Here is a 23,067-nt window from a genome sequence, read left to right as displayed (position 1 = left end):
TAAAAAGGAACGGTTTTGCCTGGTGCCTAAAGGTGTAAAATGAAGGTGCCAGGCGAACTTCTCTGGGGAGAGCATTCCACAGATGGGGAGCTACTGCAGAGAAGGCCCTGTTCTCATGTTGCCACCCTCTGGACCTCTCAAGGAGGAGGCACACTAAGAAGGGCCTCAGAAGATGATCTCAGGGTCCAGGTAGGTTCATATGAAAAGAGGCGGTCCTAGCTCTGTAGTCTTTATAATATGCCTAACAAAAATTGCCAGCAAATGCCCATTATATTTCCCAAAACTGAGGCTCAGAGGCAAGTGTTCAGTGCCGCTCGGTGGGTTTATAGCTGGGCTGACATTTGAACTGTGGATGCCTTGACTTATATTGTGACAAAGGTGCCAACATGAATAAAATGTATGTGAATGAAAATATCAAATGCTGTGGAACAGTGCTCATGTATTATTGTAGTCATTTGATCTTTTCATTCACATACATTCATTCGAAATAAGATGGGTTTAATGCAGCAATTCTACATCTTCCCACCACGCTGACGAATAATTCTACGAAACAGTAGTCAATATCTGGAATCACTGTTCAGTGTTGGACATCATATTTGCTGAATACACAAAGCTTCACAGCTTGTCTTTCATCGTACAAAGTCTGGTATACCTCGCTTCATTTAAAGATTTTCAGAGACTTTGAGACTAAAGATTTCATTTTGGACTTGTTATGGTTTGAAGGAATTCTATAAAAGATTGTCTATTGCGTATGTACATGGTCATCGTGTTGCCTAGACATTGCTGACGTTCTCTTTGCAACACAGGGGTTTGTTTCATCAATTTAACCCTGTTCAAACTAGATGAGAACCAGGAGACACGTGTCCTGGATTTACAAAAAATATCCCGTTATGAACGTCTCCAAATTAGATTGTGGGGAGGAAGGGGCAGGGGGAGTCGAAGGCAAGGAAGGAGGCGGATACTTAACCCTGCAGGCCATCTCTCTCCTAAAAGCCATCCTTCTCCCTACGCCGCTTTTCTTCCTGCAAGGAAGGCTTTACCATGGAAAGGCGAAGGCTGTTAACTTGCTGCAAGGAGGATTTTGTATGCTTTTCCTGCCTGCCTCGGCATGGCAATAATAAAGCAAGCAAGACACAGACAAGAGACAACAATTAAGCACACTCGGGCCAGTTTGTGGGCCTGGAGGAACAGGCCAGCTCATCGCAGCAACAGCCCGTTGCTTATTGCTGTGGGCAAGAGTTCCGACACAGATGCTGCAATGTCTGGGCTCTGGCGCACTCCATGCGCTCTGCTTTTTCTCATCATCTATTCCCAACCAGTAATGGCAGATCAGCCAGCAAGTTGACTCAGCTAAGTCTGTTACACAACAGCTGGCTAATGGCTGTGCTGGAGTCCAGGGCTGGCAAAAAGGTAACAGAGGGTATATTGGTTATATTGCCACCTCATGTTGAGCAAAGGGCATGCCCAATCCGGAAGCCCAGCGCTCGTTTTTCAGTGCGTAGGTATTAATAGTGCTGAACCCAGAATCAAAGCTATTAGCTTCAACCCACACTTCCGTGGTTTGGGAAGGGGCCATCGCTCAGGGTAGAGCATCTTGTTTTGCATGCAGGAGGGTCCCAGGTTCAATCCCTGGCGTCTCTAGAAAAGACTGGAGCTGCCGACCAGTGCAGATAACACTGAGGTTGATGTGCTAGTGGTCTGACTCAGTATATTCCTATGTACCCGCTTAGCACCATTAAGCAGTTTACAGTCTTCATTGATATTATGTATGCTGTCCCTCTGTGGCAGGGTCACTACTGTTATGCTCATTTTAAACCATTTATTTTGTGCTTTTATCCAGTGTTTTCATCTTGTGAACCACTCTGAGATCTTTGGTCGAAGGGCGTATATGAATGTAATAAATAATAAGAATTTTACAGACTGGGGGAGGAGCTCAAGATGAAAGAGTGTGCCCCTGGCCGTGCAAGAAACCCATGGCAGAGATGAGATTTGAACCCAGACCCAAGTCTGGATTTCTCCCCAGTGATCCATGCGGCTGCTGGTGCTGCTGATTTATTGCCAACCTAATGGCATATGCCTTGCATCTAAAAGGAGGGGAGGGAGGGAGGAATAAAACAGCGTGGCAATAGTTGTGCCAGGAAGGAAAAGTTAGCTGATTAGCTGCCGACAACGCAGGAAAAGAAGCATTAAGGAAGGCTGGCAATTAGATGGCAGCTTAGCAGGAGTATTTTTAGGGTCGGGAACCAGCTGAGTGAACAGAGCTGCGAAAGGGAAAGCAAGTTTCGAGAGGGAGGGAGGGAAGCTGCCCCAGCTGCAAGGTGCTTCATTAAGCCCCAGAAGCCAAGACGCCTGGTGGGGCAGAAGAGGCGGCGCTCCCCAGCACCTGCTGCCCTCCTCTGCGGCTCAGGGCCATGCAGAGGTCTGGCAGATGGGAGACAGCTGCACGCAGCCCAGAAAGCGGTTCGCAGCGCAAGGCTGGAGTGCAAAGGCAGGTCGGAATCTCGCAGGGAACTTTGGCTGAATGTTGTTGCCGCTGCTGCTGCTTCCGCCGCCACCACCAGCAGCCAAACTAAACACTTTCCTGCCGTGGGCACTAATCCTAGGGACTTTTGCTCCGTTTTGGAATGGTGGGAAAGGAGTTGCGTCGACCGGGTAGGGAGCAGAATTACTTCCACACTTCATGTTATCCTAAGGGGCCCGAGGGTGAGAAGAAGAAAGGCACCCCCCCCCAAGCAGGTTTGCTTGCAGCCTCCTGGAATGATGTAGCCCCAGGCAAGTGCCTACACTGCTTAATGGGTTAGGCTGGCCCTGGAGACAGACCCAGGAAGTGGGGGGGGGGGGAGAGAGAGAGAGAGAGAGCGCAGAGCGCTGCTGCATTTATGTAGCAGATAACTGCTTAGCTGCTCAAGGCACCTTTTCCAGCTTCTGTTCCAGAGGGAAAAGAATCCATTTGCCACATAAACTGGCCACCATCCAAGCGCACATAACATCTTCTCCAGTTTCACTCCTTTAAAAACAAGAGAAGCCCCCAAAACTGTTTATATAGCAATGGAAATGTGCAAAGCACTTAAAAAATCTGCGTGAGAAGGAACCCTGTGAAAACAGGGTGTCACTATTATCAGGGCCGTGTGTGTGTGTGCGTTGCACTAGAGAAATATGAAACATTGGCTTGGATTCGGTTACCTGTATAAGTTCTATATCTGTTTGATTCTTTTAAATGTATCATTCTGCAGTGCTCACTCTGATTTGCTAGTGACAAGAAGACCTGCCCCTGATGCAGCCACTTCTCTGATTTTGGAGATTTCAATTGGTATTGCCAATACAAAGTGCATTTTCACAATCATAAGGGCTATTTAATAATAATAATAAGGTTGGATTTTGCACCTGGTACCAAATTCTGCACCTATTCTGATCTCCGACGGAATTGAAACATACACACGGATTGATTTTTATTCCTGTTTTACGAATGGGCCACTGAGGCTGCAAAATCGTTATGGCTTGCCTGTAGCTACATGCTGTGGGTGGTCTGAAAAGTCACAGCAAGCCTGCAGGGTCTCTTAACTTCTGTTTAGTCCAGAGTCTTGCAAAATACAGAGACATTCAAACAAGCAGGGCAGGGAGACGGTGCCCTGCTTCAGTATGCAACTGAACGATAACATCACTTATTACAGTCCGGGGCACGATGAACCAAGTGGCAGCTAAACCACAACTGATTCTTTGAAACAATCCAAAGCCTTTTGTAGATGTAGGACTTTAACCCAGGAGGGTTTGGCACCTGGCTTGCCTGGAGCACAGCCTATTATGTCATGGCCCACATCAAGATGCTGCTCTTGAAAAATGGTAATGATGACAGTGCCCTTAAGCATGTGCAGAGTGTAACTTCCAAACCACTGAGTATCAATCCTGAATAACTGCTACAGAATAAATATGGAGACAATAGTGTTGTTGTTGTTGCTGCTGTTGCTGTTTAAAGAGAGCCAGAAGCGTTTGAGAAATCACATCCCAGGAAATCGCAGCCCCAAGCCTGAGCCAGCAGCAAAAGCGGGATGGGCGTGCAACAAATCCCTTTAAAACCATATTTGTTTAAAAAACAAAGTTTGATTGGGAAGATCAAGCCCCCAAAAGGGATTGCACACAACCAACACAGGTTTAAAGCCTGCATGCAACTCTGGTTCTGGGATGTCTTTGAGAAGGAGGCACTCCGCACCTCCTAAGAGGCACTATTTTTATTGCTGCTTTGCGTGGCTTTCAAAGCAAGCCGTGGGACTGAGCCCTGAAGCCCAGTATGCGAAAACAGGAGAGCAATGAAAGTACAGAGAAGCATAAAGCACTGGGGAAGGAGTGGCGGGGGGTCAAGGTGAGAGAGAAGGGGAGCGAGTGCCTGTTCACCATACTGGGGCTGCCTTTCTGCTGCATCAGCAGGGGACCCAGCTGGCTCTGCAGTCTGAGCTTAAAAGCTTTCAGCTCCACTTATGGCTGATGAGCCGGGCCCATTGGAGCGAGAGTGAGAGTGCTAGAGAAAAAGAGACACCGCCACCATGCTCCCAAGCCGGGCACGGCTAATGGAAGCCGCAACACCTCACATGGTCCCAGGGAGCAGCAGCTCCGGCCGGCTGAGCGACAAGGGTGTTTGCAAAAGGCGGCTGGGAGCTGGTTGCTGGGCCTGAAATGCACCTTGGTGCTTGCCCCATGTGCACGTGGGCTGCAAGGAGCCCAGCCTGCTGATGGGCCAGACTCTGAGACACGGCTGTTTTTACTTTTTAACCTTCGCCATGTGCCCAAGTACTGTACAGAACAGAGGCGTAGCGGGGGTTGCTGGGGTGATGGCAATGGGTGCATTTTTCCGGGGGGGGGGGAGAAACACTGTACATTTGGCTCCTCATGCCACCTTTCGAGCCAAATGTGACCCAGACCCTGCTTGACTTAGGTGAGGGGAGGGTCACTCTGGCATCAGCAAGGGCTGGGCTGGCACAGTGGGCTCCATCCATCCTCTGCGCTCCACTTTGGGCACCAACAGATCACGCTACACCACTGGCACAAAGCACAGAGAAATGGAATTGTTCCTTGCTGAAGGACTTACAAATCTATATTAGGCAGAAAAGGAGGAGGTTAAGAGAGAGGACAGGGTTGGTGTCAGGCAACTTGTGGTCCATGGTCTAATTTAAGGTTACCAGACGTCCCCGTTTCTTAGGGACAGTCCCTGGATTTACACATCAGTCCCCATACAAAATCCATTGTAGTTGAAAAGTGTCCCTGGATTCATTGAAAAAAAATCTGGTAACCTTAGTAATTGCATGTAGCCTTCCAGAAGCTATGGGATCTTTCTTGCTCTTCAGAGTTGTTGCAATGTGTGACACCCACTTTGGTTCTAGCTCCACCCACTTTTGGGGCTGCTCCGCCCATGGGCATAGCCAGGATTGGGGGGGGGGCAGAACCTCAGTTTGCTATGTATTTTTATTGATTGGGGGAGCAGCTGCCCCTCCCTGCCCTACCTTGGCTACGCCCATGGCTCTGCCCACCCTCAGCTGATCTCCCCTAAGGTGACAGAAGAAAAATTCTCCACTCCCGATGGGCCACAGCAAAGATGCAGGCAAGGAGAGCTCTGTTGTCCAACTGTACCTTTAAGAATGCTGCTCCTTTGCGCATGCAATTAACTTATGGAACTCCCTGCTGCAAGAGATATAAGGCAGCCGGGTCTATCCATGGCTATTCGCCACAATGGAAAGGGTGGGGGAGGAACAGGACATTCCTGGATGAAATCAGAAGCTGGAAAGGCTTCTATAAATCCACGAATATGACAGGTCTGTTCTTTGTGGGAAGCCATGTTCATTGAAAGTACAACCACAGGGTGGGGAACCAGAGGTTGGGGAAAAGCGAAGAGGCTTCAGCATAAAGGACTGGAAACTTGAATAAGCCATGAAAAGGTTACCTCTTTAATCTCTTTCCAAGACTGCCCTGGAATGCACAGATAGCGATGGAGGGAGCAGCAGCACCAGGCATGTCCACAGCCTCTCTTTCTCCCCACTGGGAAGACCTACACCACAGATTTAATGCACATGACTTCCCCCAGAGGACACTGGGAACTAATCTGTGAAGGATGCTGGGAAGACTAACTCTGTGACAGGGAAACTGCAGTTTGCAGAATTCTCTCTCAGTGTGTGGGGTGGGGTGGGGAGTAACGTACTTTAAATGTGCTTTTGGGGGGTGTTTTAAATGTATGTTGCGGATCTGTCCATCTGAAACAGAGTGCCAGCCCCCACACATATAAGACTATAAGGCTAATGTTTCTGGCATCGGTGCCTTTCATTTATAAAACAAAGCACCAGCTGGAGACATGCTTCGACTTTGTGGAAAATCTGTGGAAAAGCTGAAAAGCTGAAAAGAGGCCCAGCTTCAAAGCCTGGATTCAATCCCATGTGTTCTGTTCCAAAGAAAAGAGCTCTGCAAAGGATACACCGCTCTGCTCCCACTCTTCAGAAACATCACACGCCCTCTCCCCGCGCAGGGAAGGCAGATCAAGGTCGCCTCTGTACAACCCATTTTTTCCAGCATACATCCCGATTTGCTTGCAGGGAAGTTCTCCAACGTCTGCTCTTTATTGAGCACTCGTTTTGATTCCCACCTGCTCCAACCAGGAGGCTATACAATGCATTCAGCAAATGATATTCCCACAAATTTTGTGTGTGTTTCCCCATCACTTTCCTTACTGCACAAGGCCCAACTGTGTAAACCTGAATTTGCCAGGATGCAAATTGACATCGCACCTCCAAAAATGGCAGCATCCTGTGTTATTGTAGAGCTATAGTGACACTCCTTTGCTGTCAAGGACTTGAAAATTTGAGAACTTGCTCTGAGTCAATTGACCTGGGTAGTTCCTTAGGCTCTTAGTTTCAGTTCTTGCAGAGGGTGCCAAGAGCCTTTTCTGAATAAAACTCTTTCTTAAAAAACCTATTCCCCATTCTTGGTGCCTGTTATTGGACACAAACATTACAGTCTGGAAGCGGCTGCTAAGTCCGTCAGCTGTTTAGACAGGAGGAACTGTAGCCTCTTGGGCAGAAGCAAGAGAAAGGTTTGACTGTGTACACACCATACATTCCCCACCCCAATAACCCTGGAAACTGTAGTTTGCCTCTCACAGAGCTCCAATTCTCAGAATCCTTGACAAACTACACTTCATGTGATTCTCTGGGGTGTCCTTGCGTGCTTTAAAAGCACACAGCTTGAAGGTTTTCCTCCAGATGTATGGATGCCAGAGAAAAGCTACAAGTAAGTGAAAAAGCACAAGGTGGAATTTGAGTAACGGAACAAGACTGGAAGCACCATGAGGACTAGAAACTTGTTTTTTATTTTTGTTTCCCCAAAAGAAAGCACTTTATCCTAGGATCTGGCAGAAGAGGCTGCATGCTACACAGAACTGCAGCCTATTGGTGGAGAGTAATATGGGCAAACTGGCCTCTCCCACACCATCCCTAGGACTGGCACAAATTTACTCCTGCCTTTCACCCAGCGCCCGTATTATGCATGTCTAAGCCCAGGACAAGAAAACAGCTTCCCTGCTCCTGCTTCAGCTTCCTAAACAGGAGGCGCTGCCATTTCTCCCTTATTCACCCTCTGCAACCATCCTAGGATCCTGCCAAGACACAGCTAAAAAAACTAATATTTCTTGACGTATGGCTCCAGCCCCTACGAGCTATTTTTAACCCAGCTGCTGTGAAAACAGCTTGGCATATAAAAGTCTCATGGGAGATTCAGCTCCCACCCTTTCAAAACATATAAAAAAAGCCTCCTCCCCCATATTTATGAAACCATATACAATGTTTAACTTCCTGCTGTGCTCACCTCCCCACCGTCACCCGGTTATGTCTCCCACACAGAGCTCAAACATAGACTCACATCTTTGGGGATGTTTTCAACTACTCTTCCCCCACCCTTTCTCCTCTGACATCCACAGTTGCCAAAGCTTCCTGGTGCTTTGCTACCAATATGCAATGTTCAGGATGCGCAAATAATCACACAGGATTCCATGCCCATTCAGGGTTGATCTTTTCTCTGCTCCCCTGCCAGCCTTCTGCCTCAATGTTCTGCCTCTTTCCCCTGCTAGTTCAACAAGGACATGGCTAAAAACATTCCCCACACCATTTCTTCACACATCTCATCCTTACAGATGGCTTGTTGTCCGCACCGGGGTATCACGTGGAACCAAAGTTGGTCCTGTTTTGATTAATTTAGCATCATCCACTGCAAAGAACTGCAATCTCGCACATTTCTCCCTCTGAATTTGAATGTCCCTGATCTGGGGATAATCCGGTAAGTTGTGTGTGTGTGCGTGCGGGAGGACGACACACAACTCCAAACCGCTGCACACTTTGGGAAGTAGACACTTTGTATCAGTATTTCCCCCCCTCCCCTTATCCTTTGATTTATGCTGGCCATCCTTCAATATCTCAAGGGCTGTTACATTGAAGATGGAGCAACCTTGCTTTCTCTTGCTCTGGAGGCTAGGACACGATCCAATGGCTTCGAGTTACAAGAAAGATTCCAGCTAAATATCAGGAGAACTTTCTGACACTAAGAGCTGTTTGACAGCAAACAGTCTCCCTCAAGGGATGGAGGTAGGGCCCTGAGTGCATCTTGCCTGAGAGTCCCTCCAGTCTCCCCCGCTATCTGTATCCTTTCCTAATTGTAGACCCTTCTCTAGGCGAAGGACAGAATTCTTTCTATCCACTGTATGCAAAACTGTAGCTCCAAACTCAAACTCCTCCCCACTGTCTGAAAAAGCCCTTTGGACAGAGATGGCAAGACTGACGTATATGGTCTCTGAGTTCCCAAACCAGTTCCTCAAAGAAAATATGGCCAAGGGACGCTGGGGAAGAGGAAGACACACCTTACTCACTCGCATCAAACTTTTAAGGACCACCAGGTGGGACCCCACAAATGGTTTGCAGGAAAGCAGCCTCGGCGGACTGCAATTTTTAGCAAGGCGGTGGTGGTGGAAGCCAAACGGTGAGCTCTTTCTGTTCAAAAACTGCCAGCCCAAAACGGCAGGGGCAAGGCCGTCGTGGGGGAGGATCTTGAGGAGGAAAACAGCCAACAAAGAGTTTCCTTAGGCACTCTGCTCAAAATTGCTGCCTAGTGAGCTTGCTTTTCATTAAAACAAACCACCACCTAGGGTTTTGTTATGTTTATTTGCATGCAACATCTAATTCGCCCCTCACTTTCCCCACCCTGGGTTCATATTCAGTCCTATTTGCCTTCTCCCTTTTTGTTGCTTGCTTAAGATTGCTGAGAATAGCTTTCCTTTACTAAAATGGCAAGTTTCTTGACCTCATGATGGGAGGTACATGACTGAAAACATTTTCGGAAGGCACTGCATAAAGGTTCCAGTGTTTCGGGACAGTGGCTATCTATTCTTCCCTCCTGGGTCTCTACCTTGTGTGCCATGCCTATTACTGACCCATAGCCTCCCCTGCTATCATCTTCTATGGGCCCCCAAACCTTTATAGATTACTGCATTTGCAGCATAACAAGTCCGGCAGGAGAGTGTCCAGCTCTCTTCATGGGTGTGGTGCTGATGCTGGGGTATCTTACTTCCCTCAGAGTCGCATTTCAACATATTCCTGCCACAGAAACGCACTTATTTCCCGGTAACTATTTTGTCAGATGGAACAATGCACAAACATGGCAGGTGCCTCAATGTGCAGGGCCCCTCATGCTCAGCCCCTTTGGTGAGGCTAAGCCAGGGCTCAGCAAACTTTTTCAGCCGGGGGCCAGTCCACTGTCCCTCAGACCTTGTGGAGGGCTGGACTATATTGGGGGGGGGGGAATGAATGAATTCCTATGCCCCACAAATAACCCAGAGATGCATTTTAAATAAAAGGACATATTCTACTCATGTAAAAACACACTGATTCTCAGACAGTCCGTGGGCCGGATTTAGAAGACGATTGGGCTGGATCCGGCCCCCAAGCCTTAGTTTGCCTACCCATGGGCTAAGCTTTTAAAAATTATAATTCCTATAGTTTCTACACTAGAAACCTGCAACTAACGGGCCCAGCTTTCTAATGGATTCCGTTTGACAACCAACTCGCTCTACAAAAGCAAGCTTAGCATCTAAACAAATAAACAATTAAACAAAAATCACGGAGGGAGCAGGTGTAATTTTAGACGGCAGATAACCACTCAGTGCCCCTGTGCCACAGCTCCTGCGTTCATGGCACTGGCCAAATGGTTACTGTTTCTCACTTCACGTCCAGATCCTCCCTGTAGCTGCAAATGCCCAGGTTAAATTCCTTCCCATTCTCTTGAAGGGCACTGACTCCTACAAGGAGGAGTCCTTTTGCTTGCAAATGGTAGCAAACAAATTGCATAGAAAGTGGCTACTTTTGCACTGTGCCGGCCACAACAAAAAACGTGGCTGGATTTTGTTGACTCCTAAAGTAATTGACCGTGATCCAGAACCAGCTGGTGATTTCTGATTTCACGTGTCTAAAAGGCCTGCTGTGATCAATTGGGTGGTTCACTTTGCGGAAGAAATTGCTTACAGCTGCTCAGAGTTGGACATTACTGTCAGTGTCAGTCCCGGCAGCAACTAAGACTGGGGCTGCTGCTGTCTGACAGGTGGCGTTCAACGTCAGGCGCAGTTTGGGGACTGAATCAGGCTTGGTCGCCAGGATGGAGGACCCGTATCAAAAGTGGGATGGGGGAAGGTGGCTCCGATTTTGCTTTGCAATCTCATCATGGCTTTTGTTATCACAGACCATAATGTCCTCTTGGTCCAGCTTGTAGGATAGGCATTTATTTACATTGGTTCCACTCCTACCTAAAGAGTCATGTCTAGAGAGCAGCATTGAGATACAGTGGTACCTAGGGCTACAGCTGTTTCATGTTACAGACTCTGCTTACTCAGAAATAGTACCTCGGGTTAAGAACTTTGCTTCAGGATGAGAACAGAAATTGCGCAGTGGCAGCGGGAGGCCCCATTAGCTAAAGTGATGTCTCAGGTTAAGAACAGTTTCAGGTTAAGAACGGACCTCCAGAACGAATTAGGTTCTTAACCTGAGGTACCACTGTACAGTGGTACCTCCGGTTACGAACACTTCGGGTTACGAACTCTGCTAACCCAGAAATAGCTGCTCTTGGTTGCAAACTTTGCCTCAGGATGCAAATGGAAATCATGCGCCAGAGGAGCGCACGCAGCAGGAGACCCCATTAGCAAAAGCGTGCCTCAAGATAAGAACGGTTTCAGCTTAAGAACGAACCTCTGGAACAAATTAAGTTCGTAACCAGAGGTACCACTGTACTGTGTTTCATCCTCATGGTCTTTGTCCTGTGGTGTACCACAAGGTACAGTCTTGTCTTCATTGCTGTTTCAGGCCCCTGGCTGCAGCCATTAGGAGTTAGGAGGCAAAGTGGAAGGGATCATTGGTTTGATCTTGTTTTTATTTTTAATCACGGATTTTGCGTTTTTTTAATATTGTGCTTTTATGTTGTAAACCACCCTGAGATCTACGGATGAATGGCAGTATAAACAATTACTTACTTACTTACTTACTTACTTAATTAATTAATTAATAATAATATCATTTGGCAATCTAGGAGTAGCTGTACTCAACAGGCTCCCCCTCCCTCTAAAATTGCAGGAAGACAGTAAAGGATGTAGACCCTGCATGGACAAGTATAATGAAATTTGAAAATCATTTATACAAAATACATTAGGTTAAAAATTGTAATGACAGTCATACCTTGGAAGTCAAACAGAATCCATTCCAGAAGTCCGTTCGACTTACAAAACCTTCGGAAACCAAAGTGAGGCTTTGGATTATCTGCAGGAAGCTCCTGCAACCAATCAGAAGCCACATCAGACGTTTGGGTTCCAAAGAAGGTTTGCAAACCAGAACACTCACTTCTGGGTTTGCGGTGTTTGGGAGCCAAAACGTCTGAGTACCGAGGCATTTGGGTTCCAAGGTACGACTGTAAATGCATTTTTGTACTATACACTTTTTCTCTTTCACTTTTTTTTAAAAAACACATAGCCATATTTTATGTGCTGTATTTAAATTTTAAAAAATAAAAATAAAAAGGATTGCAGTATAGAAGCACAGCTGAATCTGGCCCTGTTCCTAGATGCCCAAGCGGTAGCCAGGAGTGCTTTTCCCCATTTCTGTCTTATATCCAAGTTGCACTGTATTTCTTTTCTTTGAGAACCTGACCCGGTCATTTATATCCTGGCCACCTCCAAGCTAGATTACTGCATTATGTTGTTTGTAGGGCTGCCCTTAAAGACAGCATGGAAACTTCCATTGGTTCGATGTGCATCTCCCAGGGTACTGAACGGAACTAGTCAACCAGATTCAGATCATATGACACTGATCTTATACGCCAGCCAGGCTGGCTGCCAGTTTGCTCCCGGATTCAAGGTGCTGGTTTTGACCTTTAAAGCCCTCCATGCAGGCTTTGACAAAACCACTGCCAGGGTGATTATGGTGAGAGGCTCTCCCTGCTCTGAAGAGACAGGGAGGAAGCTGAGCCAGTAGCTCTGCAAGGCAAGGCATGCTCAGTTCCTCTTATCTGTGCTGAATCGATGGGAGAGGGAATAGAAGGTGGAGCCAGATTCTCCTTTTTGGGTCTGAAATGCTCGCAGCAACTAAGGAAAGTCAGAGCAGAAAGCGCTCTTTCTAACTGTGAGAGATGAAACACATCAATAAAGCCCAAAGAAATACAAATACGAGGAAAAGGAATAAGCAGAAGCTGGGTGCGCCTCTCCTTTTCTTTGGTGGAAACTGCGCTTTCCCCTTGGCCCACCATTTTTAATTTCCAACCACCCTTCCAACGTATGGAAGAAATGCAATGCAACGCTGACGAGGAGGGAGTGAAAGCGGGCACAACCTAGACGAGCAAAGGTGGGGCATTCACAGCACCCATGCCTGCCCCACTACCTTCTCCCTGTTCACTAACCTACTGAGTGATCAGCACATGACCTTCGACCTCTCCAGCATTCAAACAGAGGTTTGAACACAGCTTTCCCAGACTCCACTCCAAGCCAAATGCTCTATTTACACTTGCTCTTAAGTGATCTAACAAGAGCCTTCGTTTTTTCATTTTCTGTTTCTCCCTATCCCATGTTTTTTGTTAAATTTGCAAACACACACACAGATCTAAATTTCCCAATGCTGGTTTTAATACTTTTTCAGACCCTGCTATCAGATCTAAAATCAGGGATGGGGAACTTGTAGTCCAACAACATTTGGAGGGCCACAACTTCCATCAGCCTTCAGGAACATCAGTCACATTGGCTAGGGCTGAAGAGAGCTGGAGTCTGGCAACATCTAAAGGTTCTCCATCCTTGGCTTAAATTAAGCCAGTGCTCACTAGAGCTTATCAACAGAATCTGTCTTGAATGCAGAAGGTCTCAAGTGCAACGCTTGGCATCTTCAGGTTGAAGAAAGGAGAGCTAAAAAAAACACACCTCAGGGTACCAGATCGACCAATGTGTTTGACTCTGCAAATGGGAGTTTCATATGTTCATGATAGGGAAGAGTACCTCTGAGCATGAGCAGAGTTTATATCTGCCGTCACTAAACAGCCAAACCAGTCTGGGAATTATTCTGGCTGCAAGCTTTTAGAGTCTAGGAAGTGATTCTGCTACAATCCTTAGCTCCAGCACCTCTCCTTTCAGAGAAATTGAAGGCCAATTCCTTGTGAAGTTTAAAGCCTTTTATTTATTTGAAGAGGGACAGGGGAAACACAGATCAGCCGAAACATCTCTCACTGTGTCTGTTCTGTTCGATTCTTTGCATTGCTTAAGGGGCTGCGGTGAAGGCCGCAGAAAGATATTCCTTATGCATCGTAAAGATGCCGGACGATCTGTGATATACACATCCTTGATGTAGGTCCCTTTTCTTTCCAAAGACACTTTGACATCAAATCAGATGAAGGAGCAGCAGAAGGGTTTGCTTGTTCCTCTGTCACTTAAAAAACACATACACACAAAATGCCACACCTTAAAATAAGGCAGCCTAGAAATTGCCTTTAAAAATACAACACAAAACCAACCATGTTTGCTCAAAAACACACTATAAGATCAGGCAAGCCGAGAGCTCCAGAGATGGGACAAGCCAGAGAAATCTCTTCTAGTTCTCCACATGTGCTCAGAAGCTTTGAGGTGGTTAATCGTGGCTTTCTTTCCACTCCCATTTGCCTTCTGGCCCATCATTTTTTTTCTTCTCTTTCCTATTTTCTCCCTGCCACAGCTCCCTTAGAAGGCACTGCAACCTGAATCCACAGCAGGCTGCCAGCTCAAGGCTGGGCTTGGTGAGCAAAAGGTCTTAAAAAGGAAGAGAAAAAAATGATTGAGACAAGGAGGGGAAGCTGGAAGGGCATCTGTAGTTTGTTATTGTTCCTGATTATTATTATTAAGCTAGCGCAGCAAATGGAAAAGGCACTGGCAAGGCTGCTTTCAAGGATCCCAAATTAACAGGAATAGTCCCATATATAAATATATGTTCCTAGGAAGAGAAGAGACATGGTCCATAAATTTCATCCCTGTTTTGTTTTGCCTTTGGTGGAGACAGGGGATGCTTCCAGTTTCAGCCCCTTTCCTTGGCATCTACAGGCAAACTAAGGCCTGCTGCCAGATCCAGCCCAATCGCCTTCTAAATCCAGCCCACGGACGGTCCAGGAACCAGCGTGTTTTACATGAGTAGAATGTGTCCTTTTATTTAAAATGCATCTCTAGGTTATTTGTGGGGCATAGGAATTCATTCATTCTGCCCCCCCCAAAATAGTCTGGCCACCCACAAGGTCTGAGGGACAGTGGACCGGCCCCCTGCTGAAAAAGTTTGCTGACCCCTGGGCTAGACATTAGATATCTGAAAGGGAGCAGAGCAGATGCATGTTCAGTATTTACACACACATGTAAACATACTCACACAGGTGCAAGGAGCCAGCCAGCTGCTTCCATTTCACCTCCCTCCTTTCACTCCCAAAACCAGATAAGAAATGAGCACAGGGATCATGGGAGTTGTGGGTCAAAAACATCTGGAGGGCTGAGTCTGAGGAGGTCTGGTCAATAGGGTAATGTTTATGGTCACCTCCTGCTCCAGGAGCCAGCACAGAAGAGTGTTGTTGTCTACACAGACAGGCAAAGAAGAGCCTTCTGGAATGCACAGTCTTTGATGGGAGGAAGATCTGAGGCAGCGACTGGTCGCGTAAGAACCAGGGTGTCAGATGTGCATGAGGAGGGTGCCCCCGTCTTCATGGTGGAGGGTGGGAGCAGCTCTTCCATGAGTTCTGAGTAAGAGAGCTGTGGGAATCCAGATTGAGGGCTCTATACAGGGACCAGAATATGATTGGGCCCACAGTGAGGTGAGGACTGAACCATAGAAACTGAATTGTGAAACCCTCTTGCACAGTCCCCAACTGGCATGTTGTGTTTGTGGACAGGCCTATGCACCGCAAAGGAGCCTGTGCAGAAGACCATCTTGGTGGTACTATACCCTCCTGTCTCCCATGTTAATTAACAGGGACAGGAAAGGTTATTTGCGTTCTTCCACCCCAGGTGCCAAAAAGATCAGGAGTCAAGCTTGGCCTGAGGAGAGGAGGAGAATTATTCTCTTGCCATCACTACTGAGCAACTGCAGCATCCCCCCCCCCAACCACATGTGGGGCTGGGTGTGCTTGTGCGTGCCTATGTGAATCCACAGTGTGAGGGGAAGGGGTCAGGATTACAAGCTGGGACACATTTTGCCTCAGGCATGAAACAGCCTCCTCAACACACATCTACGGTAATTGAATGATGCACTAGGGCTGAAGTAGAGCTCTGTTCTCTTTTAGACCCCAATACTGGTAAAGAACTCAAGAGGAGCCCTGGTGGATCAGGCCAAAGACCCATCGAATCCAGCATTCTGTTCTCACAGGGGCCAACCAAATGCCCAAGGGAAGACCACAAGCAGGACCTCAGCACATGAGCAACCTCCCTGCTTGCAAGACCCAGAAGCTGGTATTTAGAGGTGTGGCAGAAACGATTTGCAGAATCCTATTTCAGGTGCACAGAGCATGGGTTTTTGTTTCCCCTCTGCAACACTCCACCTTTCTCCAAACATACTTATCGCTGCCTTTTAAACTTGAGTATTAAAAAAAGGCTTTAAAAGAAACGTGTGAATTGGCTCCAGGTAAAAGCCTCATGATTCCCCCCCGCCCCCAGCATGTACTTTCTGTCCCTGATTAGTATCAAAACTGCTCTCCATCTCTTTGACTAGGTAGAAAAAGACCTTTGGAAAGGCTCCCGGTGGCAGCTGATTGGCCACTCCAGGCTAGCTCACGCCCCCACCAAAGCACGACTCTTCTGCTGAACAACATTTATTTCTACGTTCATTGCATTCATTTCCCACCTTTGCTCCACGGAAAAGAGGAGGGTCAGCCAGTCTGACCACACCTAGCCCCCTAAGTTCCCCTGGAGGCACACGGGGCCAGCCCTGCTGATGGGCAGAGTGAGACGGCTGCCTCAGAGGTGCAGATGCTGGAAGGCGGGGAGCAGAAGAGAGGTGCTGGAGGACAGAGCTACTGTGTGTCTGTGTGTGCTATGGGGCTTGCACATGGTGCCCCCCTAAGCTAGTGTGGTGCAGGACGCCTGTCCTGTCACTATTACCGAGGTAAGATTCCACTGCCTTCTGTACGTGTCGTGTCGTGTCTCACTTGAACCCAAGTCTCCCTCCCTCCCCATTCTCTGGACGATTTATACAGTCCACGAACTCAAGTGGTAAAGCTCTCCCTGGGCTGTTCCACTGCTGGTTGCTGCTGGATGGGATGGATCTTTGAGTAGCACACCACCCAAGACACCCACGCACCAGTGGCATAGCATGGGGGGTGCAGGGGGGGCCGGCTGCACCGGGCGCAACATCTGTGGGTTAGGTTTAGGGGGCGCAAATCCACGGGTTAGGGGTGCAAATTACTTGCCTTGCCCTGGGTTCTGACAACCCACGCTACGCCACTGCCACCCACCCAAATATCTTTGTCCAGAGAAAACCAGCCTGTTGGGGAGAAGGCTAGGACGATCCTTTCTCCCCCATAGACATTCTGTGTGTGTGTTCTGGGAGTCCCCCACCACACACACACATAGGGGAGCCATCAAAATACACAATACCGCACTTCATCACCAACCCGGAGTGGTACAGTCCAGAGAACAAGGCTCAGCACTTGGAGGAGGTATAAAGAGATCAAGAGATAGTATGACAGCCAGTGTAGTGTAGTGGTTAGAGAGAGCTAGACTAGGACCTGAGAGGCCGCAGTTCGATCCCCACTCAGCCATGGAGACTTTGAACCAGTTGCTCGCTCACTCAGTCTAACCAACCTCCTACGGTTGTTGTGAGGACAAAATGGGAGGGGGTGTGTGGTGAAGTATGCATGCCACCTTTAACTCCTTGGGGGGGGGGGAGGCAGGATACAAAGGTAAATAAATAAATAGCGCCATTTCCCCACCCCAAAAATGGCCCACCAGTGATCTACCTCGCAGATTCTGCGCATGGAGCAGCAGCAGCGAGACGAGATCAAGGTTTACAAATTAATTACAAGTTTAATGAGAAATGATTAATAACAAAGAGGAACAACAGCCACTTGGTACACAGACTTGTGAGCCATCTGGGAGTACCTCACCCACGCAAGGAACCTGCGGAACACTGCGTTTCGACCTCCTCCCCCATCTCTCCCCACACTTAACTTCCGAGAAAGTGAACTGCAGGGCAAAGCAGCACCATGTCCTGTTGTGCTTGCATAAGACAAATGCACGCTCTCTCTCTCTCTCTCACACACACACACACACACACAGTGCTGGGACTTGTCAGGGGTGGATAAAAAAAACCCCTCTGCAGCAGCACCACAGCTTGTCCTCCCTCGATTTCAAATCTACTTGGGATATTAGATGAATTAGCAGCCAACGTCACAGCACTGACATCAGCAGAGATGCTGTCATCAGAGCAGGCGGGAGATCTAGCCTGTGTATTCACACAACACAGATTTTCCCTCCTCCTCGGCCCATGAAGACGTTAATATCAAATTGGAGCGGGGGTGGAATGCACATGATTAGAGTTAAAATAAGAAGCCTGCCCCCCCCCCAATTTCTTATGCCTTAGCCTAGATTGTGTCATGCAACACATGAGGTTCTGGTCTGCATTTGCAAGTACAGTGGTACCTCGGGTTAAGAACTTAATTTGTTCTGGAGGTCCGTTCTTAACATGAAACCGTTCTTAACCTGAGGTACCACTTTAGCTAATGGGGCCTCCCGCTGTCCCCGCGCAATTTCTGTTCTCATCCTGAGGTAAAGTTCTTAAGCTGAGGTACTATTTCTGGGTTAGCGGAGTCTGTCACCTGAAGTGTCTGTAACCCGAGGTACCACGGTATCCATCAGTGCCTGCCCCTACCATAACCAAGATCCTGCTGTCTGGGGTGAAATAGGTCACCAGCTAAGAACTCTTGATTCTGTCCCCATTCTGATTCTTAGGGTGCATGTACAGCTTCAGCATTCTCCAGGGGTGTATGGAAGTCCCTAAATCTATGATCAGTAATTGCAAGAATGGAGAAAGCAGCAGTCCTCTGAACATGCACAGAGTGCTTTTTTTGTGTTCAACCACAATGGAGAGGAAGGAGGGAGGTGGGCTCTAGGAAATGACTGACAAGATGTAGGTGAGCCAGTGCCAGACACTTGCCCTTTCGATGAGTGGCTCCTTGAGTGCCTGTTATCTTTTCAGAGCCAAAGGCTTCCAGCTTAAAAAAACATAGAAACCACAACACTTTCCGTGGAGGAAAGTCATTATAGCTAACTGAGCCTCCATAAACAGGAGCAGCATACCTTGGAATTCTAGATGCTGGGAGAGATGCACCAAGAGAAGGCCCTTTAGTGCCCTATCCTGGAGCTACTTAGAAGCATCCAGTGGGCTGGATTCTGGACCAGGATCCTGTGCAGAATTCTGGACTAGATGCACTTTGCTCTGGTTCAGCCAGGCAATTAAAATACTGTATATAAATCTACATTTAGCAAAGCAATTCCCCCCTTTCTTTCTCCCCCCCTCCCCTCCAAAACTGGGTCCTAAGACACTCTCCCCCCTCTAGGCTTTCAGCTGCGAAAGAACACAACCATTATAACAGCAAAGCCTGCAATTAAAGCATGTGCTAATAAGTCACACTACTGCAGTGGAACACACACACAGACCCACCAGGCTAAATTGCTGGTTTCCAAATCCCACCCCTCTCCCGCCATCATTAAGATGTTATTATGATTCCCACGCTAGTAACCTTTTGGAACGCGCTCCCCCTCCAATACACACACTGACACACGTGTGTGTGTCTGTGTGTGTATGAAACATCCCTCCCTCTCCACCCCCCCCCTTGAAAACATACAAGCCTAAGTTAGGTATTGGCCAATATCCTAGATTTTCACAGAGGTATAGATATACACTGCATTTTTTTTTAGCCATTTACCTTTTCAATGACTGAGGTCGATGGAGAAGAGCGGGGCATGAAGTCTATTTACAACACTGATTATATGGGGGGGCGCAGAACCCAGCTAATATGACAGGTTCGGGTTGTATGGCATTTAGAAGTGCTATGTACTGTATCTATAGATATGAAATCGCATGGCTTCCTATCCTGCCGTTTGATCTAGGAATTGATTCGGCATATAAGACACAGACAAGAGGTAACTTAAGATTCCCCCCCGCCCCTGAATAGAATCGTTCCTTACTGGGAAGCCAAGAACACACGTATTTATACACACACACACACACACACACACACGCCGCTCGACATCCAGAGAGGGAAATCGGTCACAAGACTGGGAGGAATCCGGTGGTTTGACTCCCCACCTCCGGGCCCCCACTGATCCCACAGCACCGTAACCCTACAGTGCCCTATGCAAAGAGCGAGTGCACCGCATAGGAGGAATATGAGAGAGAGAGAGAGAGATGTCCACGGGGGGAAACCAACTCAGCCCCACACTGCGGTTGAGGAGCAAACGTAAAGGCGCGCTTTGGTGGGTGAGGAGGGGGCGGCTACGGACTCCTCGTTTACTGCAGGGAAAGGGAGGCACGAGCGGTTATGGGAGATGGAGAGGAGACGCAAAGACACACACATACACACGCTCGAGCCTAGGGGAGAAATTGTTTGCAAACCAAAGCGATGGGCAGGTGGGTGGTGTGGAGATGCTCACATCTTCCGAGAGGGAAGAGAGAGAGACACGCACAACACAGCAGACAACACAAAACCAAACAGCGTCCCCAACCCGCTCGATCCCGGGCGGGAGGCAGCTCTAACCGAGGAGGATCAGGTTTGCGCTTCTTAAAGAGAAGAGCAGAGAGGCGGCAAGAGAGAAAGTCTGCGCCACGGAGGGGGAGCCTTGGGTACCTTCGTCTCGTGGAGGCTGGGAGCGGTGCCCGGAGTCTGCTGCGGATCGCTGTTGTGCTGCTGCGGGTCATTTTCCTTCTCCGTGATCTCGGTCATGGTACAGAGGCGGCTGCTCCGGCCGATGGGCGACCGGACCTGGGTCCGGAGGAGGAATGGACGAGGAGGAGCAGATGCAACTTCGCGTTGTCTCCTCCTGCTCTCCACGAAGCGACCTTTTTCTTTCCTGTGCCTGGCTGGGAAGTCTTAATTCTTGGTTCTCTGAATTAAATTTTGTTTTTAACCCCGGTTAGAATTATTTGGGGTTCTCTCCACCCACCCCGCTTCCTTGTATAAGGACGAAAGAAATGACCCAGTTATTAAAGAGGAAAGAAAGGAAAAAAAAAACACCTCCCACTAAACTCTTCTGAATGGGGAGCGGAGGGTCTGTTTTGCCATTGGAGACCTCCCCTTTTATGCAGATTAAAACAAGCGAATTCGCATCTTCTTCTGCCACCCACCTCCCGGGCTCTGCAACAGAAACTGGGCGAAGGCTACCAAATGCTGGTCTCGCTCCTGCTGCCGCTTCCTCCAAGTTTGATTTCAGGAGCGCCTTGGCTCCTCCCCCTTTCTTGTATTATTGTGATCGCGCAACGCCCGCCCACCCACCCCTCCTTTTTACGAGTGGTTCATTAACCTCGCCTTTTTCTTTTGATATGCTAATACAGCACGTAGGAGGGCGCTTTCCCATTGGCCCCTCCGGCGGGAGGGCAGGCGAGAGAGGCTGGGCGCCTCCACCAATGGGTGGGTCCTCGCTGAAAAGTTACGCGCGTATTTGCGAGAGAAGGGATGAAGCTGCTTTGGGTGTTTGCAGGTCAACACCAATCAGATTTCCTCAATTTCACGCACTATGTTTCAGCGCTGGTGCCTGGAAGCTAAACAAAGGATGAGAGCGCCTTCTTTCTCAGCTGTCCAGACCTGGACTTTGCCAAGTAGAATATCAGAAGAGTCCTGCTGGATCACGCCACGAGTCCAAGTAATCCTGTTCCCCTTGGTAGCCAACGGAAGCCTTTGTTTATCTCCAGCATTTGCCTGGTATACTACCTCTTATTGACCTTCCTTTGCTATCATACCTGCTGCACTCTGCTGCCAAAATTATTCATCTCTCCTGCCTCTGACTCTGATGCTTCACCCTTTCACAGGTTTCCTGACCACTCCGAGATCAAGCATGAGCTCCTTGTCCCTCTCTCCAGGGGCCTCTCTCAGATGCATTCTTGCTTGTCACCTAGCTGCCTCCAACTCTCTGTTCCAAGGCCTCTTGCTCCCTCAAAAGTGCTCACCCTCTCTTCCCTTGCTGCCCTGTGCGCTTGGAAGTGCCTCCCAGGAAACCTGTTTGATGCCACCTCTTTTGCTTCCTTCAAATCCCTCCTCAAAAGCCACTTTTCCCAGGAAGCTTTTGGCATAACCTCCCCAATTTCCCTACGCGGGTGGCGCTGTGGGTTAAACCACAGAGCCTAGGACTTGCCGATCAGAAGGTCAGCGGTTCGAATCCCCGCAACTGGGTGAGCTCCCATTGCTTGGTCACTGCTCCTGCCCACCTAGCAGTTTGAAAGCATGTCAAAGTGCAAGTAGATAAATAGGTACCGCTCCAGCAGGAAGGTAAACAGTGTTTCCGTGCGCTGCTCTGGTTCGCCAGAAGCAGCTTAGTCATGCTGGCCACATGACCCGGAAGCTGTATGCCAGCTCCCTTGGCCAATAAAGCGAGATGAGCGCCTCAACCCCACAGTCTGCCACGACTCGACCTAATGGTCAGGGGTCCCTTTACCTGTACTCACCCCAATTTCCCTACCATGTGCTGTAACTCAGCCTGCAAGGATACTTTTGGCAGACCTGTGTGTTGAGCATTCATTCCGATTTGTTTGCAGGGAAGCCTAGATGATGTGATCTCAAACAAGTGTCTTCTTGCACTTTCCAGTGCATTGCCCAGTTACTCTCCTTTCTGCAAAAGGTCTGAACTTTTGGGAAAGTGGGTTTGTTGCACAAGACCTCCCAGTCAGCTACAACTTCACAACCTGCATATTTCAGGAATACTTTCTGTAGATTTCAAAATGCTGCTTTCTCCTTTAGACTTGATCTAAGCCTAAGCATGTGCAACTAAAACAAATGCACACTGCATCTCTGCTGTCCCCTGCTTGTAAGCTCCTTCAGGCAGGGACCTGTCCTCTTGTACTCTACAAAGCACCATGGGTCCATACAACTAAAGAAAGAAGGAAATGATCTGCACCCCACTTTTTCCTTTCATACAGCAATGCCCAAGGCAGCATACAATCAAATGTAGTAACAAGCACAAGTTACATAGCACAGGTATTATAACCACTATACCTTTACACACAATTCAGGAAAAAAAATTCTTTCCCTCAAAGAATTTTGGGCCCTGTAGTTTACCCCTCACAGAGTTATAATTCCCAGAAACCATTGAATCACAGAATTGTAGTGTTGTAAGGGACCCCTGAGGATCATCTAGTCCAACCCCCTTCAATGCCGGAATCTCAGCTAGATTATTCATGACGGATGGCCACCCAGCCTCTGCTTAAACACCACCTCTCGTCGGAGTCTGTTCCAGTATCAGACAGCTCTTACTGACAAAGTTCTTCCTAATGTTTAGTTGGAATCTCCTTCCTTATAACTTGGACCACGTCC

At 48.2% G+C, this 23,067-nt stretch overlaps 1 protein-coding gene across 2 annotated transcripts in view; it reads right to left on the bottom strand.

Annotated features, from left to right (window-relative positions):
- The window catches only part of STAC2 (SH3 and cysteine rich domain 2), a 38,312-nt gene extending 17,334 nt beyond the window's left edge, over window positions 1–20,978 (bottom strand). For both annotated transcript variants that reach the window (XM_053361730.1, XM_053361731.1), the window contains exon 1: window positions 20,392–20,978. In XM_053361730.1, the coding sequence (XP_053217705.1) occupies window positions 20,392–20,487 (96 nt within the window). In that variant the 5' untranslated portion in view covers window positions 20,488–20,978. The remainder of the gene's footprint in view (window positions 1–20,391) is intronic.
- Between the last annotated feature and the right edge of the window lie 2,089 nt (window positions 20,979–23,067).

This window comes from Podarcis raffonei, chromosome 13, assembly GCF_027172205.1.
Source record: "Podarcis raffonei isolate rPodRaf1 chromosome 13, rPodRaf1.pri, whole genome shotgun sequence".
NCBI classification, from domain to species: domain Eukaryota; kingdom Metazoa; phylum Chordata; class Lepidosauria; order Squamata; family Lacertidae; genus Podarcis; species Podarcis raffonei.
This window is presented reverse-complemented; position numbering and strand designations above follow the sequence as displayed.